A 20837-nucleotide genomic window follows, 5' to 3' on the forward strand; every position below is an offset into this window, starting at 1 on the left:
CATGGCGACTAACAACCATCTGTAACTCCAGTTCCAGGGGAATGCAGTGCCCTCTTTTAACCTCTTTGGTCATTGCACAACATGGGTAAACTTGCATGCATGCATGCATGCATGCAGTACACTCATACATATAAAATAAAAATAATAAATGTGAGGAAAGACTTTATTCTTATTTTTAATTTGTGTGTCTGTCTGTGGTTTGTGCATGTAGGTCCCTCTGAGACCAGAGAGGTATTGAATCTCCCAGGAGCTGGAGTTAAGGCAGTTGTGAGAATTGAACTTCAGTCTTCTGGAAGAGTAACAAGTGCTCTTAACCACTGAGCCATCTCTCTAGCCCTAAAAATGGAATTGTTAATTCCTACTTTAAATCCACTCTGTCAGAATTTCCTGGGGCTGGAGAGATGGCTCAGTGGTTAAGTGCACTGACTGCTCTTGCACAGGACCCAGGTTCGATTCCCAGCACCCACATAGAGGCTATGAACTGTCCTTAACTCCAGTTCCAGGGGAATCTGAAGCCCCTTCTGACCTCTGCGGCATTACACGACACGGGTGCACTCACATACATGCAGGTAATACACTCATACACATAAAATAAAAATAATAAAATATTTGCTGGGCGTGGTGGCGCATTCCTGTAGTCCCAGCACTCGGGAGGCAGGCGGATCTCTGTGAGTTCAAGGTCAGCCTGGTCTACATAGTGAGTTCCAGGCCAGCTGGGGCTACAGGGAGACCCTGTCTCAAAAAGACCAAAAAAAAAGAAAAATCTACTCTGTCAGAATTTCCTACAAGTAGCCAGGCATGATGGTTTGTACCTGTAATCCCATCACTTGGGAGATGGAGGCAGGATGATCAAGAGTACAATTTCATCTTTGAGCTACATAGGGAGTTGGAGTTGGAGGCCAGCTTGGGATATAGGAAACCCTGTCTCCAAAAAGCCCTCCAATGCCCCTCCCCCCCCAATAAAGAATTCCCTAGAAGTGTCTAGTAATTTTTAAAGCTGCCCAGTGATTCTCACCAGCCAGTTTGGAACTCAATTTATAAGACTAAATTTGTTTCAAAAGGGACTGAATGCTCCCAGTCTCTTAGATTTGTTTCTAGCTACTGGAGTGCTCCTGCCATGGAAGATTTTGAGACCACTTAGAGATCATCTGCAGTGACTATGTAAAAAGTAGTGATGGGGAAGTCCAGGCCTCTAGGTGAAACTCCCATCAGGGAGGTCCACCTCCTAACTCAGACTGATTTCTCTCTAGTTCAGTATGTGTTTTGTAGAGAGATAGGAACCTCTCTCTGATTTTTTTTTTTTTCCTCCACCAGAATTGGGTGCTCTGGTTTTACTGACTTAAGCCTGCCCCCCCCCCCCCCCTCAAATTGTAGATAGGGCTTTGTTACATATTTCCTTTAGACTGTGTATCAGTAAATGCCCAGTACATTGCTTGGTATGCTGCAGGAATTTATTAAAGTAGAGCAAAATGTCTTTAGAGAGCAGACTGATGGTAACCATAGCATCTCAAAACAATCTCACAGAAGTAAATATTTAAAAAATCAGGCAGTAGGAAAGAGATCATTATCAGTCCTTTGGGATTGGATAGGGGGAGAGGTAGAGGCTTCTGTGGAAAAGCAAATTAAAGGGGAAGTTAGAAAGAGTGGTGTTGGTAAAGGAAAATTTGATAGTAGATGAAATACAAAGTAACTTCTAGCAGAAGAAAGCATAGCTGTTGTTGGGGTTAGAGATCAGGGACAAACATACTTAAGTTCTTATAAGTACCTGCTGAAATTATACAATAGCATAATTGTTCTTCGTGAATCTAAGTTATCTCAAAAAGACTAATTTCCCCTCAATTACTAGAATCTTAAGATTCTAGTGTTAAATTGTAAGACTTTTTTTGGTAGAACTATTCTAGAACTTGAATGTGCTTTTGTTAAGTTTTGAAATACATGTTATTCAACTTTGGAGAAACAAATTTTCCCTGTTTTTCCCTCAATTATGTTAGCTTTTCTAACCATAAACTCCTGCTTTCTTTTTTTGTTTTCTTTTTTTTTGAGTCTTGCTACGTAGTCCTGGTTAGCCTGGAATTTTCTGTGTAGACCAGGCTGGCCTCAAACTCACAGAGATCCACTTGCCTCTGCCTCCTGATGCTGGGATTAAAAGCGTGTGCCATGATGCCTGGCCATACCTTCAATTTTTCCCCCTTCTAGTCTACTGTTATTTTTCTTTGGAATAGGTATCGATAGTTATTCTAAATACGAAAGATACAAAAGGGTTATGAAAAACACTCCTATTTGTCTTTGCCTTTCCCCAACCTAGTTGTTCTGGAGGCCACTGGTGGTTCAGCTTTTTAAACATTCTTTTAGATACATTATGTGATTGTAATAAAGTTTGCATTGCCTACTCATTAATCTGTTCTGATGAGTAACCTATGTCAGCATGTAGAATCTAGGACTGGAGAGATGGCTCAACATTTAAGAGCACTGGCTGCTCTTGCAGAGGATCTGGGTTTGGTTCCCAGCACCCACATGGCGGCTAACAACCTTTCTTAACTCCAGTTCCAAGGGATCTGATGCCCTCTTCTGACCTCTGCAGGCATTGCACTCATACACATAAAACAAAAATAAAATATTGGAAAATATATAGAATCCTCCCTTATAAAGAATTATCTTTGGGCTAAAGAACATAGCTCAGTGGTAGAATGCTTGTCTGGTTTGCAGGAGGCCCAGGGGTTAGACCCAGTACCATTAAAAAAAAAAAAAGTAGCTCACAGAAAACAAAAGTAGCTCAAACAAATGAGGTTAACCTGTATTATTTGCAAAATATGCTGCAGTAAAGCTATTTAAAAAGAAGGAAATGGCCGGGCTTGGTGGCGCACGCCTTTAATCCCAGCACTCGGGAGGTGGAGGCAGGAGGATATCTGTGAGTTCAAGGCCAGCCTGATCTACATAGTGAGTTCCAGGACAGCTGGGGCTACAGGGAGACCCTGTCTCAAAAAAGACAAATAATAATAATAATAATAATAATAATAATAATAATAATTATCATTATTATTATTCAGCAACATTTAAAAAAAAAAGAAGGAAATGGTGGTTTTTAGGATACAGCACTGAAAATATGAATGATGCCTTAAGAGCATGTCTTCCTCACTAGGATGATCAAATGCTTTTGGATAATTTATTTATGTGGTGCTTGGAGTTGGCCAGAAGCAAGATTCAGTAACAGTGATAGAAACGTGTGTGAGATCTGAATCTTGGGCACTTTCTTTCAACTACTAAAATATTTATTCATAGAATTATTAAATGGAATGTTTGGAAAACGAGCTTGAAGTAGAATTTTTTTTTTTGTTTGAGGCAGCATATTATGTAGCCTAGGTTTGCCTCAGACTTGTTAAGTAGCTGAGGTTGACTGTGTCTATCTGTTGAGTGCTGGGATTGCCTTACCAAACCCAGCCTGAAAAAGGAAAGGAACTTTGATAATATTTCAGCTTCTAATTTTCTCATTTACTAACAGTAATTTTTTCTATATACATTGTAAAAAATGACTTCAATATAAGAAATTGTTTTTAAAATTTATATTGAATTTGTAGAAGAAAGGGCAGGGCTGTTACTTGCCTAATGCCTTCCATTCCCATAGAACAGTTAGGTTCCCTCCTCCCCTTTTATAGAAACTTGGTTTTCCTTTTTGATCTTGGTCTTGGAGTCTTGGTGGTGGTAGTATAGTCAGTCAACTAACTTCAGGTGTTTTTTGTAAATTCAGGTCCCTTGAAAGAGTCACTAAAGGAGTCCCAAACAATTTTATTGTGGAACTGTTTTACCTCCTTTCATTTCACTTTCCAGCCTATTAGATGAATTCATAATAGAAAGTAGTCTCTCCTGTATATGTAGGCTTCTGCGAGAGGCCCTTTTGTAAGATGCGCAATTCAAAAGGAGAGTACAATTTGAACACTACTAGTCCAGAGGTTATGTTTGGCCTTTTCCTTGTCAGGATTGAACGTTAAAATTTCAAAGTAATTGTGGCTTTGAAGAAAGGCCAAGTTTAGCTACAAGGATTCCTAAGCCCTGAGGAATTATTTAATAATAGTTATTATTATTGTTTTGGAACCCAGGGCCACACATGCTAGAGAAGTGCACTGCCACTAATTATATGGAGGAAAAAAAAACATAGAAAACATTGTTTTACAGTGTTTAACATTCACTATGGAGTTTGGCTCTGGAGATTTTTTTTTCCCCTTTCTGTATATGACTCCTTGATTTAAGCCCTAAATGTAGTGCTTCCCACATTAAAGTTAGTTTTGTTTTTCATTCTTTGGCTAATTGTACATTCCTGATATTTAAGGTACTGTTTAGTGCTTTCATGTATTTCCAGTTGTTGAGCTTTTTTGATTATCAAAATAGGAACCAAATCATTAAAAAATTTTTTGGATTTATTTTTACTTTATGTGTATGAATGTTTTACATGCATGTATGTAAGTGCACCTGAGTCTTGCATTGCCCTTGGAGGCTAGAAGAGGGTTTTGGATCTTCTAGAATGGAGTTAGGGACAGTTGTTAGCTGCTGTGTGGGTGCTGGGATTTGAATTGGGTCCTCTGTAAGAGCACCCAATGATCGTAATTGCTCAGCCATCGCTCCAGCCCCCAAATCATCTTTAAAGATATTGCCTCAAATAAAACAAAAATTCTACTTCAAGCTAGTTTTATTTTTATTATTTTATATGTATGTGTGTTTCCTTGTTATTTGTATGTGCACCACATGTGTAAAGGTGCCCTTCATGCCAGAAGAGGGTGTTGGATCTCCTGGAGCTAGGTGGTTGTTAGCCATCTGACATAGGTGCTGGGGACTAAACCCAGGTCCTCTACAAGAGCAGCAGGCACTCTTAACTGCTGAGCCATCTTTTCAGTCCCTAGGAAGCAAATCCTAAACATTTGAGTTCAGTGGTCATTTAATATGAGCAGGGGATTAAATTAGAAGTTTGGTTTATTAATGTCTTGAGTGTTAACTAGTTTGTATTTGTAGAAGCTGTCTAGAACTAGGTAAATCATGCAGATTATGTGGATGATGAATGCTATGAGACTTTGACAGTATGACCTAGCCATAAGATACCCAAATATCTCGAGTATCTCGAGTTGGAGGCAGAAGGAGAAATTGTTCAAGGTCACCTTGGTTATCTAAGGAGTTAGGTCGTGAGTCTTTCTCTTATTTAGGTAGTTGGGTGAACTAGTCCTCTGTGAATTGTATTTCAGCATTGCTTTTCTAGATTGTGGCAGTAGCAAGCTCCTAATTTGTTTTTTTCTTTCTTTTTCCTCCCGTCCTCCCTGTTTTCCTTGCAGTTGGAGTGCCTCAAGCTAATTGCCTCACAAAAATTTACAGACAAACGCATTGGGTATTTAGGAGCAATGCTGCTGTTAGATGAAAGACAAGATGTCCATCTTCTCATGACTAACTGTATCAAGAAGTAAGTCTTACCTCATACCCCCCATACACACATATTTTGCTTTTTTCGAGATCTCTTAGAGCATCTTTTTACTGACTTTGTATTTATTGTCCAGAATATATTTGAATGGCTCTTGATTGTAGCTTATATTATAAAGACACTGAGCAAAGGAAAATAACACTGTTGCTGTCAATCTTTAGGGATAATAGAATAAGTTAGCAATGAAAGAACATTGGGACATTTATAGAAAAGAGAAAGCATTGGTAAATTTAGGTTTTCTTATATTACATTCTAGGACATTGAATTCCATGAAGAATAAAGCATTACATGCATTAAAAAATTACTAATGTGGGGCTAGAGAGATAGCTTGGCAGTTAAGAGCATTGGCTGCTCTTGCAGAGGACCTGGGTTCGATTCTCAGCACCCACATGGCAACAACTACCTATAACTTCATTTCTAGGGTGTCCAATGCCCGCTTTGACCTCTGTGAGCATTGCATGACACAGGTGCACTTACATGCAGACAATGCACTCATACACATAAAATAAAAATAAAATATTTTAAAAAGTTACTGATGTATATTTTGAATAAGTGACTGAAATTTTAGTAATGTGGAATTGTGGTTACCCCTGTGAAAATGTTTTTCTTTAAAATTGAATTTTTATTTTTATTGTTATTTTTTTTGTTGTTTTTTTGATCCAGGGTCTCCCTGTAGATCCAGTTAACCTGGAACTCACTATGTAGACTAGGCTGACCTGGATCTCACAGAGATCTGCCTGCCTCTGCTCCCCCTGAGTGCTGGGATTAAAGGCGAGCACCACCATGCCCAGCAAAATTTTATTGTTTCTATGTGTATGATGTGTATGGGGATGGGGCATGTGTCTCATTGTGTGTGTGTGGTCAATGGACAACCTTGTGGAATTGGGTCTTTCCTTCCTCCTTGGGTCAGGTTGTCAGGCATGTGAAATAAGTGTTTACTTGCTGAGCCATCACACCAGCCCTGAAAATGGTTTTTGAGTCAAGGTCTTACTATGTATCTCAGTCTAGCTTGGAAGGAACTCTTGCTCTTCTTTCTTCTGGAGTATTAGAATTAGATGTGGGTTGAGGATAGCACCACCCTGAGCCCCGTGAACTTTCAGGTCTGATGGCTGCTTCCTGATGTACTAGTTGTTGTGTTTGCTTACTTTGTGTGACAACCTAGAAGTCCTTGCTGTGTGGAGAGATGAGAGGCCATGGAGAATTAGCTATTTTCCCAGTATCCCTTTTACAAGAATTCTATGAGGTGGGTACAGTGAGCATGCCTGTCATCCCATCCCTTGGGGGACTCAAAACACGAGGATTAAAAGTTCAAGACCAGTCTGGACTGTTTAATGAGAACTTGTCAACAGGTAAATAAATAAAAATGAACAAAGTGGAAATCCTGGTTTTAAATGGCGAAAAGTTCCTGTTGGTTTTAGTTTATGAGTTTAGTCTTTTAAAATTTCTTTTTTGTTTGTAATATTTCTGTATTTGATAGAAAGTAGAAGTGGGAGGTGAGAATTAGGGTGCAGATGATCAGATTGTAGACACTTAAATTTTTCCAGTGGGTAATAGAAAGTTGCAAAATGACAATTATGATTTGGTTGTAATTGTAAAATGTAGCATTTAAGTACAGTCAGTCTGCGAACTTAATTTTGGGAAGGATTCTTGGGATTTTGTCCATGAGATATTAATCAAAATACTAGGTTGATTTATTTGACTTTATCCTATACCTGCCTGTATGCCAGGGGTGGTTGGAAGCACTAACATGGGGAATTGCAGACGCACAGCAGTCCTCATCAGAGATGTTTAGTGTGATTCTCTTCCTACACATCTGCTGTGGACAAACCTCTAAGAGAGTGTTTTCACTTTTGGGCTTGCACACTCTCCTGCCCTTATTGTGAAAACTTTCAATCATGTGCTGGTAACTTGGCAGGTCTGCAGGACAGCAAGTTCATGTTAGAGAGTCAATACCAAACATAAAGATAGATTTGCAGCTTGATAAAAGTTGAATCAGGTGCACAGATAAAGACATTTTGTGTTTTTTGTTTTTTAATTTATTATTATTATTGTTATTACTACTACTATTATCTTTTTGAGACAGGGTCTCCCTGTAGCCCCAGCTGGCCTGGAACTCAACTGTGTAGACCATGCTGGCCTCAAACTCACAGAGATCTGCCTGCCTCTGCCTCCCGAGTGCTGGGACTAAAAAGTGTGCACCACGCCTAGCTTATTATTTTTATTTTATGTGTATGAGTGTATTGCTTGCACGTGTGTAAGTGCATCTATGTAATGCAGTGCCCACAGAGGTCAGAAGAGGGCGTTGGATCCCCTGGAACTGAAGTTATGGATGGTTGTTAGCCACTATGTGGGTGCTGGGAGCTGAACCCAGGTCCTCTGCAAGAGCAGTCAGCGTTCTTAACTGCTGAGCCGTTTCTCTAGCCCATCTTGTGTTTATTTTTATTAAATAAAGTCTCATTATGTAGACCAGATTGGACTCAAAATAAATATGTAGCCATGGCTAGCCCTAAAGATTCTGCTTCAGAATCCTGGGTGCTAGGACTGCAGGTGTTGCCACCATGACTAGCTTGTGTTTAATTGTCATGAGGTCCAGCCAAACCCCAGGTGAATTTAGGAGGGAGACTTTTCTAGTCATATCAAGCTCTTCATTCATTCTATGCTTTGCATTATTCCGTTTACCCCCTTATTTGTTTGTTTTTGTACATTAAAAAAGTCTGTTAACTGATATCTGTGGGTTTTTTGTGGATTTATTTGTATTATAAGGCCCATAATGTAGTAATGTTTGTTTGTTTGTTTTTTTCCTCTTTGGTCTTTTTGAGACAAAGTCTCCTTGTAGCCCCAGCTGTCCTGGAACTCACTATGCAGACCAGGCTGACCTTGAACTCACAGAGATCCGCCTGCTTCTGCCTCCCAAGTGCTGGGATCAAAGGTTACGCTACTGGACCTGGCTTTAAGTAAGGTGTTTTTACTTATGAATAATTTTGTAACACCATGGTAGAGCCATTTGGAAATAATTTTTGTTCACTAAGTTCTGTGAATCTTTTAGATTTAGCACATTTCATTATAGAGTATTGAAAATGACTCACTGGTCAGCAATGCATGATTTCATCAGAACAGTCTTTATTGCCAGGCTGTCACGTTCACGGTGATAGCAAAAGCCTTCCAGAACTCTATTTCACATCAATGCTTTGATTATGTCATTGGCAGCAAATAGTCAGTTCTTCCTCATGAAGTAATAGCTTCACCTGGCTCTTTGTCCAGAAAATGTCTCCCAAATGTCCAGATCTTAAGAAGCACAGTTGTGAGTTATTGTTCACAAACACACAACGTATATTTAAAGCCAGCTGCTTTATAGTTTCTCTTGCTAGTGAGACAAGTACACAAGGGTTGTTTTCTTTTTGGAAAGGAAGATTTTTAAGAACTTTTTTTTTTTTTTTTTTTTTTTTTTTTGGGTCTCTCTGTGACCAGGCTGGCCTGGATCTCACAGAGATTCACCTGCCTCTACCTCCTGAGTACTGGGATTAAAGGTGAGCACAACTCACAAAGATCTGCCTGCCTGTGCCTCCCAAGTGCTGGGATTAAAGGCATGTGCCACCACGCCCGGCATAAGAAATCATTTTTAAAAATTATTTTTAGTTTAATTAAAAAATTTTTTTTTTTTAAAGACAGACTCCTGAGTACTGAGATTGCCTGTGTGAGGAGCACCAGGACTTTGCTCTGAGACTGCTGTTCTTCCCCGCGCAGCAGAAGTAATTTATATGTACTTCCTGTTTTGTCACACAGCATGTTTTAAAAATGTGCTCTTGAGTTGAGGATTTGGGGACTGGAGAGATGGCTCAGCGGTTAAGAGTACTTACTGCTCTTGCAGAGGACCTGAGTTCAGTTCCCAGCACCCACATAGTAGCTCTCAACCACCTGTAAGTCCAATTCCTGGAGAATTGATGTAGTACCTGGACTCGTGTGTATACATGCATATATACCACCATGTTTTTGTTTTGTTTTGAGACATGGTCTCACATTGTAGCCCAGGCTGGCCTTTAATTTGTGATCTTCCTCTATCAGTCTCCTCAGTGCTGAGATCACTACACTTACTTACAGAGATGAGATTTAAGATTGGCTGTGTAGGTGAGAGGCAAAGTACTTTACTAGCTTGTATGGGATCCTGGGTTCAATCCCCAGTACTGCAAAAGGGGGTGTGTGTGGGGGGGTGGACAGACTGTGAGATTAATGAAAGTGGTAATTCTTACTGATTTGTGATGAACAGTTTGGTTTTCTTTTTTTTTCATGAGACAAGGTTTTATTGTTGTGCCACAGGCTGCTCTCAGGCTCCTGAGGGGTGGGGTTCTAGATGTGTGCTGTCACTCCTGGCTGTTAGTTTAAATAGAACTGGCTGCCATGCCTTTTCTCCCTCTACTCTTTCCGTACCTCTGTCATGCAGTGAGCCAATGGATAAGCACTTTTTTCACATGGCCTTCTATGTGAATGTGGATGCCGGCACAGTTGACAGTGTGTTAGGATTTTGAAAATAGTTTGATCACATGAACTCTGAAATAGGCTTGGCATTTCCAGAAACCATTTGAACCATGCATGTGGTGCTAAAAGCTGTTAAATTCTTGAAAACTGATAGGAGTATCATAAATCATATAATAAATTGACTTCTGAATAACGAGAGTTGGTTATAAGATATAGATATGGTTAAACACTATCTTTTCTGTAAAAAAGAAGCTGCTTTCTTATATAGTAATGTTTTAGTTTTGCTATAACAAAATTCCTGAGGCTATACTATGTGAAGAAAAAATGTTTGTATGGTTAGCATGTTTGTAGGCTGAAAGTCTAAGATAGGGTGACTTGTAAAACTGCTTTGCCTCTGGGGAGGACCTGGTGGCTGAACAGCAGCACACATGGCAGGAACACACGCTTGGGCAAGGGAGATCACACAGGGAGTCAGGAATCGCTGCAGCTCACCTTATGGGAAATGGTAGCTTACTACTACAGAGTGGTGTCACTTCCGAGGACAGGACCCCTCTATAAGAGTCCCCACCTCTCATATTGATACTTTGGCACCAAGCTTCCAGCTGTGAACCTCTGGAAGACACTCAAGCCATAGTGATCAACATTTCCCTGTTACTGTCTAGCTTAGTATGTTAAAGGTGCTTTTATTACTTGTTTTCATAATAGTAATTACAGGTACTGATTTTTCTTTTTTAAGTATTTTTTTTTTTTATATTTTATTTTTTTTTTATGTGTATGAGTATATTGCCTACATGTATGTGAGTGCACCCATGTCGTGCAATGCCGCGGAGGTCAGAAGAGGGCGTCGAATTCCCCTTGAAATGGAGTTAAGAATGGTTGAGTTAAGCACCCATGTGGGTGCAGGGAATCGAACCTGGGTCCTCTGCAAGAATAGTCAGTGTTCTTAACCACTGAGCCATCTCTCTAACCCCAATTTTTTTTTTTTTTTTTTTTTGGCTTTTTGAGACAGGGTCTCCCTGCAGCCCCAGCTGACCTGGAATTTGCTATGTAGACCAGGCTAGCCTTGAACTCACAGAGATCTGCCTGCCTCTGCCTCTCAAGTGCTGGGACTAAAGGCGTGCGCCATCACGCCCGGCTAACCCCAATATTTTATTATTTTTATTTTATGTGTATGAGTGTTATGCCTGCATGTAGGTAAGTGCACCCGTGTCATGCAGTGCCCACAGAGGACAGAAGAGGCTATTGGATCCCCTGGAACTGAAGTTATGGACGTTGTTAGCTGCCATGTGTGTGCTGGGATTCAAACCCAGGTCTTCTGCAAGAACAGTCAGTGTTCTTAAATGCTGAGCCATCTCTCCAGCCCTAGTACTGATTTTTCTCTTGAGTAAATAGAACTCAAATGTAAAAATTAATTTACTACCATGGTTAATGCTAAAGCATAAGACCAAAGGTGTCAGTAGTTATACTTCTTTTATACTTCTTTTGTATTTGAATTAATCTTACTTTACTAACAGTACACATTGTGTTTTCTGGTTTCTTCTTTTTTTATTTTTTATTTTTTGAGACAGGGTCTTACTACATAGCGATATCCTGGAACTTGCTATGTAGACCATTTAATCTGTAACTCAGAGACCTGCCTGTCTCTGCCTCCCTATTGCTGGGATTAAAGGCACTTGTACCACTGGTTTATTAGTTTATTTTTAAAGAAAGGCTTTTGGTTCATGTATAGTCAATGCTTAACCTTTTCTTGTAGGGAGTACTCGATCATACAAAAATCTTTTGAGATTGTTTTGCTCCATTGTTGTACTTTGAATGGTTGGTAAATTTTCTAAATTGGATGTCTTTGACATCTAATAGGTGACGTATTGTCCAATTTTGGTTACTTTTCAATCTGGAAACACTGGCTAGGAGACTTAAATATTTGTCAGTTCACTGTGTTAATAATTTGAAATAAAGTTGGAATAAACATTTTTCTAATCAATCCTATTAATTTTGAATTAATTTTTATTGAATATATACAGTATTATTTTATCGTGTGTGTATGTGTGTGTGACATGTGGCCATAGGGGGTGTTGGGATTACAGATACGTGGTACTGCAATTGTTTTACGTGGGTTCTGGGGATTTGTTCGCAGGTCCTCAAGCTTACGTGGCAAATGTTTTTTTCCCAGAGCCATCTCTGCAGCCCCTACTAATGATTTCTATTAGTAGAGTCATCTCGAGTCTTTCCAGTCTGTGAGGCTTTTTTTCGGGGAGCAGCATACTGAGCTTGTTTGTGTCTATCTTCTTTCTTTCTTTTGCAGTGATCTTAATCATAGCACGCAATTTGTACAGGGGCTAGCGCTTTGTACCCTCGGCTGCATGGGCTCCTCAGAGATGTGCAGAGATCTCGCAGGAGAGGTGGAGAAGCTCCTGAAAACCTCCAACTCTTACTTAAGAAAAAAGGTAACTTTGAATTAAGCCAAATACCTGTTTGGACTAGGGAGCATGACAGAAGTGAGAAGGAAGAAGGCTTCTTGTTGGATGCTTCGAGGAAACCAAAGTATTTCCCTCTCCTTAGTAAATATATGAATCTTGATTCCTCTTTTTATAAATAAATAACTTATAGCAAACATGCTGCATGTCTTAGTGGCTCATTTAAGTACTTTGTAAATTATTGAATGTATTCAAACACTATGATAATGGATAGATTTCACTGGCTTTCGCATTGGTGAGCAGTGTTGCTAAAAACATGCCTTTATCTCCAGAAGGGCAGTACATCGGGACCTAGAGCTCTGGGGGTGAACTGGAGCCCCCTTTCTAAAGCCGCTGTTCCTGATTGGGAGAGCAGTGCTGCGATCTCATTCTCCTAACTCACCTGCTTTCCTCTGTTGATAAAAAGATTGTACTGAGATTTAAAATTGTGCTTCAAATCTAAAACTTGGCTAAACAAAATATAGACTTTGTACATCAAAGAAATAAACAGAAAATCTCTTTGGCATTTACTGTCTGTTATTGGTGTGAGGTAAAGAAATATTAATAAGGTCATTTCCTTGGGTGCTGTATTATTGGCAGTAGTGCACACAGAGTTAAATTCATTCCTTAATTTGTAATCCAGGACTTTTTCTTGAATGCTGTGTGAACTACTGTTTTTCAGAATGCACAGTGTTGCGTTAATGAAACATTCCTTTGTGACTAGAGAGATGGCTCAGTGATTAAGAACACTAGCTGCTCTTGCAGATGACCCAGGTTACCAGCACACACTTGACAGCTAGGAACCATCCATAACTCCAGTAGGAGATTCATTTCCCTCTTCTGGCTTCCATGGGCATTGTTCAACACGGGTACATTTATATACATGCAGGCAAAACGCCCACACATAAAAAATTAATTAATTAATTAAAAAATATAAAACAGTACTTCAGATTAGAACCTCCCTTCCTATAACATGGAGAGGAATTAGTGGAAATCTTATTAATCTAAGCTAATATGCATTTGACTAAAATAATAGGTATGGTTACCTTGAGGGATAACCAAAGCCAGTGTTTAACATCCTTTCTGTGTGGTAAGCAAGTTAGTAAGGTGATCTCTTCTTTAGTAGAGATTAGTTAGTATATTCAGTAACCAACCCTCCGGCTCTGTCTCTCCCTCCCATTCTCCCTCCCTTCTGCCCCTTCCTTCCTTCTTTTTTTCTGGGGATGAGCTCAGTTAAGGGTGAGCTGTATTCCCTAGCCCCACTAAATCACTGTCTTGATATTAGCAGAGTCAGTTGGGGACAGGATAGATGCTCTTAACGCTAACATCAGCTTACAGCCTCTGTAGGTATCTTACAGTGGCCTGATGTTGTTAGACCTATTGATTGTCTTACTCAGAGGAAAGATTATGAGAGATGGAAATCCTTGTCTTTTTTTTAGTTCCTTAGAACTCCACTTATGATTAACTTCTGTGAAGCTTCCTGTTAACCATTGTCTAGTTGAGAGGGTTTCCCTCCCACTTGTCTAGCAGTGTGTGAACAAAGAGACAGGTGAACTAAAAGCTCTTCATTAAATTATTAGTATATACTGGAAAACCCCAACCAGTTCACAAATAACAGGTCCCATTATCTAATGCCTTTATTTTTCATGTAGATGAGCTAGTTGGTGAAATTCTTTTGTATAAAATTGGTTTCCCTGGCTTACTTGAAATAAATTTATTGTTCTCTAATTTTTTTTTTATAGGCAGCACTGTGTGCTGTTCACGTCATCAGGAAGGTTCCTGAACTTATGGAGATGTTTTTACCAGCAACAAAAAATTTATTGAATGAGAAGAACCATGGTAATGTGATTTGGGTGCACCCCTGAAGTACCAAGGGAGAGAGGGAAAGAGAAAGGCCCAAGGCTGTGCCAGCCCATGTCTCAGCCAGTGCAGTTGCCCATCTACTCTGCTTGGAAAGTTTCCAGGAGCTAGCTTTATGATTCAGTTGATTTCTTTATAGAAAACGTATCTTTCAATTCTGTTCCTGTGTTAAGCTGTTAATGCTTAGTGTTAAGAATGATTATATCTTCAATTTTCATGTAAAAGCCTCCTGATTTCTTGACCATTTTCTAATAAAACTTTTTTTCTTCACTGTCATAGGGCTAGGAGTGTAAGATTAGCAAAAATCCTTGCTAGTGATTTCTAAGAGGAATTTGTTGTGGGTACTCAGATACCTCTAACAGAAAGCTTGAGAGGAATTACGGGGAACATGGCTGCTCCTTTCTCAAACATTTAATTTTTATCTTGAGGTCTGTGGAATGAGCTCTAAGTAAAGAAAAATTTTGTGTCTAAATGTTAAGAGGAAAAAAAAATGGCACTTTACATTTAATTTGATTAATTTGGGTTCTGTCCCAGAATGCTCAAAGCATACTTGAACAAATGAGGTTTAGGTAGGTCATTCATTCATTCCTTAGTGAAAAGTCTGATGTGCTGCTTTTCAGTGACTCTGGAACAAGCAAATTTACTTTGTCATCTATAATTGTCTTAATGTTTTCCTGGGTGTGGTGGTGCATGCCTTTAATCCTAGTATTTGGGAGGCAGAGGCAGGTGGATCTCTGAGGCCAGGCTGCCCTCCATCTCGAGTTCCAGGCCAAAAGTGGCTGCAGGGGACTTGGTCTTCTGCCCCACCCCCATAGTCTTTTGATACATTATATTTGGAAATTTTAAGTCATACTAAGATTTTCATCTTTTGGATTCTCTATCAGAACCTAGTTAATAGCTTATTGAGTGCTTAAGACCAGAGCAGAAGAGATATAGTTTACATTGACTACGAGCATAGGTGTTCTCAGATGGAGAGGCTTATTCTTGTCATTTTAAAATAATTATTTGGGTTTTTTCCCTGCTACACACATTCTGGTTTGGTCACTATTCAGTCAACAGGCTTCTGCTGAATACCCACAATGTGTAGGTTTTGGGGACTAAAGAGCAGAAGTAGTAACTCTCCTCTTGGAATTGACCTTCAGGGACTTGCAGCCCTGTTCTCTGGAGGTGAACACTAGCGCTTCACTTTTGCTTTGCTTTGATCTTTTCCTTCAGGTGTCCTTCACACATCTGTAGTCCTCCTCACAGAAATGTGTGAGCGAAGCCCAGACATGCTTGCGCATTTCAGAAAGGTAGGTGCCATTCTCTGTGCCTAAGCCTTTCTTGATTGAAAAATGATTTTTCTGAAAAGTACATGATTTTCTCATTTATGATTTTCTTTTGAAAGCAAGCTCTGAAGCTGAATAAAGGGTTTAACTAGCCCTGCTGTGTGGTAGGACTGGAAACCAGATTTAGGCGTATAAGAGCTGGCACTAGTGCAGTGTTTCCCTTTTCAGAATAGAGTCTTTTCTTGTTGGCAGACACACAAACTGCTCACGTGTTTTATCTGCTGCTTTCACATTGAGCCAGGAAATGTAGCCCGAGGTCAAATTACAAGTAGGATTTTTTTAAAAAGGCAGGTATTTTTTCTTTTTTTTTGCTTTTTTAAGGTGAAAATGGCAAAGTGAAATTTGACTTCTATTACTGTGTCCAGTATTCATTTTAGGCCATTGATTTCTATGGTATAAGTCCTATCCTTTGTTAGTCACCACTTCCTCATTTTTTTATACCATTTTAAAGTGGACATTTGTATTTCTCTTTTTGCTTATAGAAGGCAGTCAGAAGGATCTAAAAGATTGCTCTTCATGTAGTTATATGCATTAATTCCTTTTGTAGCTTTGATGACCACTCTACAAAGAGAACTTATTTTGTATTTTAGATCTAAGAGCAGTTCTTTATTTGGGGTGTGGGGGCTCCCCTTCCCTTAGATGTTCATGTCTTGATTAAATTACTGTAAAATAGTATGAGACCCGTATCTGTCCCTAATGCTTGCTTTGTATGTTTTGTTCCTGTTGTCTGTTTGGAATCCTGCTGTATGTTAGAATGAAAAGGTAAGAATTAACCCTCTTTTAGATGGTGCATGCTGGCTTTAGGTCCTCAGTAGCTTGTGTGTATCCATCCACCAGTGTGGCTTTAAAACACTACTAATGCTGAAGCTGTGCTTAATACTGTTTATTATTTGTTCTAGCATCTTTGGCTAATGTCCTAGTTCAGTTTTTGTCTTGTCACTTAAACTCCTGACTCCAAAGTCAGCCTTGGATTTCAGTTGCAGCCTTCCCTGAGTTATAAGCCTTTGCCTTCATCTTCACTTGAGAAACTTTGAGCAGCTGCCCAGTCTCATTGGTGATGGCAATTCCAGGTCTGTCTTAGCAAAACACAGCTTCTTTTTGAAGTAGGTACTTAAGAGCCATCTGTGGGTAAACCCTATACTTTTCAAAAGCTCCATGTGTACTTTTGATCTTTCAGTGCAGACTTAACACTTTTTCTTTTCCTCTTACCCGTACTTAATCTTGCTGAGAAGTTTTGGAATATTAAAAGGGTTTAAAGGCAGAGTAGGCAGGTGCCAACTGATTTTCATGGCTGCAGCTTCCCTTTGTCATCCTTTTTTGTTTGTCCTGTCACCAGTTTAGTAACTTCCACTTTTGTCTGAAAAATAAAACTGGGTTCTAAGAACTTGTATGCCACACACTTAGACATGTGTAATCACCCAGGGTAATCTTATATGATGTGATGGCCATTGGGCCACGAATACAACAATTTCTGAATTTAGTAGCCCAAGGAAAAAGGACCTCTCCAAGAACTAATTCAGATTTTAAAAGTACTTAGGTTCTATGTAGTATAAAAAAATGCAGTCCATGGAGGAGCTGCTGACCTCACAACTTTCCCACAGCTAATAGATTGAATGAGGCTTTATTTAGTTTACAGAATTTCCATAGCTTAGACTTGTCCTATTCTTGGAGTTGTTCAAATTCAGTTTTCGTTTTGATGACTTCATGAGTCGCTAAATTCTAAAGTATTGTGGCTAACCTTAAATTCATACTATGTTCTTTTGCGTTTATAAGTGGCCTTAATGTTTTGAATGCTTTGGGGTGCATGCCTCGGGTGTAGCTTGACTTTTCATTTTAATAATTCCAGTGCCTCTCTAGGCTTGGAGCATAAGGAGGGAATAGCTAAACACACAGAGGAAAAATAGTTGAATTGCAGCAGAGTTGGGACTGTTCAGATTGCCTACAGAAAGATGCAGTATAGTTCACTTTGTGCACTTTTTTGATTTACTTTTAGCTTGTTAGAGTTCATAGAACTAAACTGAGTTTTTAGTTTGAGACTAGAAAAATTCCTATTCTGGCAAACATTTTGTAATAGGGCTTTCAGATGAAGTAATTGAATAGCAGAAATTAAAAGAGTGATTATATTTTATATTTATATTTTAAAGCATCTGTAAGTTCAGATTGGCGGTAATAATTGCCTCCGTTGTATGGACCAAGTAAAGGAAAGACAAGGGAATTCCTGGAGTGTGTGTAGTCTGATTGGTAAGAAAAGAGAACAGGCTGCAAAGTAGTGTGTGTAACTGCTACTAAGAGCAAATTGTGTCAGAATTGCATCATACGAGCAGAGTAAGGAGAGGAAATTATTGATGACCTTGGTATCTCAGGGTGAAGAGTGTGTTTCCTTCATTATCTTTTCTATTTGGTTTATGTTGATGGTTTTGGTATTTCCTGTTTGTTGGAAAAAGGATTATAACTAACCATATCTTTGGAGGAGAGAATTTTTTTTTCTCTATTTGAGGTGGTATATTTTAAAGCTATATTGTAATAAGATTATTGATTAACATTTTATATGCAAATTTCAGAATGGAGAAAAACTGAACAGTTTTTTGATACCTAGGACCATCAAGTTCTACAATAGTAGATCTGCAGTCTTACCCTGTGGGCGGGCGTCTGTTTATTTGGGTCGCATAGGCTCTTGGTCCAATCTTTGTGTATATAACTCTGGAGTAAAGAAGTATGGATTGTTTGTATCCAGATAAAATACTACTTCTTAGGTTTTGACTTGAGTACTCCTAAGTTATATTTTCTATTGTTTGTAATACTGTATTTGTATTGCAAGAAATTTCTTAGAGTCAGATTCTTGTATCATTTTTCTAAACCAAAGAGTCTGCTTGTTGAAGAGGTTGTCTTGCATAGTCACTGTGTTTTGTGCATCTTTCTTTTCTGCAGCTTGTGCCCCAGTTAGTTCGTATTCTAAAGAACCTCATCATGTCCGGATATTCCCCAGAACATGATGTTTCTGGTATCAGTGACCCCTTTTTGCAGGTAAGATTGGAAAAACATTTTGGATAAATGTCATGTGAATTTTATACATTTGAAGAGACCATTTCCTTTTAAGTTTGTGTTGGGTACAAATTTGGTAATTGTTTGATTATATTAATAAAAAATAGGGACCCTGCTCAGTATTAGATTAATAGCAGTTCTAATGTCAAAATTATTTAGCGCCTAGGCACTTGGTTATCCATTTCACTCAGCTAGAGGACATGAAACAGTGAGGGTGGGCTGTCTGGCATTAGTTGTGGAAGTGTTCAGAATTCTTTTGTCTGACTGACTTCTTATGGGACCTAAGAATTCATTGAAGTTATTTGAACTTCATACCAAGTGGGATTTGTTTGGGCCAGACATAATTTGTTGACATTTTTCATATTTTGCACATTAGGTACGAATTTTGCGGTTATTAAGAATTTTAGGACGAAATGATGATGACTCAAGTGAAGCTATGAATGATATATTAGCACAGGTGAGTTGATGGCTCACGTTATGCTAAATGCTCATTTTTATCTAGCAGCATGTAGAACGTGATTATTGGGGCCCAGTTTTTGTTTGCTCATTGGCAACTCTGGTTACAATTTGTCCTGTTGCCACTAGATAGTTTTTGGAAGCATTGTTTTATCACTTATGCACTGTTTTCTGTTTTTCTAGGTTGCCACTAATACAGAGACTAGTAAAAATGTAGGAAATGCTATTCTTTATGAAACGGTTTTGACTATCATGGATATTAAATCAGAGAGTGGATTGCGAGTAAGTCATTTTAAATCTTCTCTTCCCCCTAAATGTTTTACATAGAGGGCTTGAATTCGGCTTCAGTACTTTGATAACAGATTCCGTTTGGAACTTGACTTCAGAAAAGATTGGTATTATCCCACTGAAGCTTTAACATTGAGGAAAATATAGTGAAGTTTGAAAGAACTTAGGTAGAGTTAGATGTATCGATATTGTTGAGGAAACATTTCAGAATAAGCTTTTTACTAGAACCACAGTCTGAATGGTGCTTGTTATTTCAAACGAGGCAAAAGATGCAATTGGAGTAAGTTTGTTTTTACCTAAGGAATAAACACATAGAATAAGAAATTCAGGCAGCACCAAAGGTATACAGGCAGGAGAATGTCTGCTTTGTAGCTCTCACATGTAACTCATCAGTTTTTCCATAGGAAAACAATTTTTTGAAATGCTTTGTCTGTATTCAGACTATCTTACTATCTAGCTCTGGTTGACCTGGAACACTTTCTGTAGAGTAAGCTATCCTCAATTTCTTCATTCTCCTGCCTTACCCTCCCAAGTGCTGGGATTAGAGGTACGCTTGACCACACTTAGATCTTTTCCCTACTTTCAATGAACTTTTTGTTTGAAAAAATTTTGGGTTTAAAGAAAAACTGCAAAAATAGTTCAGTGTTCCTTATGTGCTATACCCACCCTTCACCCAATGTTCCCTAATGGACTTTCTTACAAAATTATACATCTTATAATCAAGACCAAGAAATTCATATCGACACTGTTATTAAGGATAGAGTTTATTAGGTTTCACCAAGTTTTTGGTGGGGCTGACTTCTGTTCTAATCAGTCCATACTCCCACGGTGCATTTCCTTGTCATGTCTCCCCAGTCCCCTCCATTGCAGTCTCTCAGTCTCTATTTTCACGACTTTGATATTTTTTAAAGTACTGACCGATTGCTTTATAAAGTGTAACTCAGTCAGAGACTGTCTGATATGTATTCACAATTTCACAGACTGAAGTTATACATATTTTGGCAAAACTTCTACAGACATGATGTTCCTCAATTGAGCATACTGGCACATGCTATTTCTCTGATTGCTGATGTGAACTGTGATCATCTGGTTAGGGTTACGTCTGCTGGGTTTCTTTACTCTAAAGATATCTTTCCCTTTGTAATTGAAGATATTTTAGGAGGAGATACTTTGAGCTTGTGTAAATTTTGGTATCTGTTGAAGAGTCTTGTCTGCAGTAATTGCAAGGATGATAGTCTATGAAAGCTTTCTATTTCCTTGATTTTTCTCTTTAAGTAATTGGAGATCTATGGAGTTCTCCCCCATGAATTTGTTCATTCATTCCACCTATTACTAATATTAGAATTGCTAACCCAAAGGCTTGAAAGACACAAGTGTACCAGCTAGAATATCAAATCATGTGTCCTGTAATGTGACCAAACTAACTTAGGTTAGGTTCTTTTCCTCTCCTTTCAAACTAAAAGGTACCAGCACGTCTGT

The 20837-nt window shown here is 38.9% G+C and overlaps 1 protein-coding gene across 3 annotated transcripts in view; it reads left to right on the top strand.

The window, feature by feature from the left end:
- Positions 1-20837, top strand: part of Ap1g1 (adaptor related protein complex 1 subunit gamma 1) — a 99574-nt gene that overhangs the window by 39268 nt on the left and 39469 nt on the right. For 2 of the 3 annotated variants that reach the window (XM_008834954.2, XM_008834955.3), the window contains 8 exons: positions 5316-5440; positions 12234-12375; positions 14127-14223; positions 15460-15536; positions 16326-16334; positions 18501-18596; positions 18991-19071; positions 19254-19352. In XM_008834954.2, coding sequence (XP_008833176.1) covers positions 5316-5440; positions 12234-12375; positions 14127-14223; positions 15460-15536; positions 16326-16334; positions 18501-18596; positions 18991-19071; positions 19254-19352 — 726 coding nt within the window. The remainder of the gene's footprint in view (positions 1-5315; positions 5441-12233; positions 12376-14126; positions 14224-15459; positions 15537-16325; positions 16335-18500; positions 18597-18990; positions 19072-19253; positions 19353-20837) is intronic. The other variant, XM_008834957.1, reaches the window with a different exon arrangement.

Source organism: Nannospalax galili, unplaced genomic scaffold (genome assembly GCF_000622305.1).
Source record: "Nannospalax galili isolate Female #2095 unplaced genomic scaffold, S.galili_v1.0 scaffold56, whole genome shotgun sequence".
NCBI lineage: Eukaryota > Metazoa > Chordata > Mammalia > Rodentia > Spalacidae > Nannospalax > Nannospalax galili.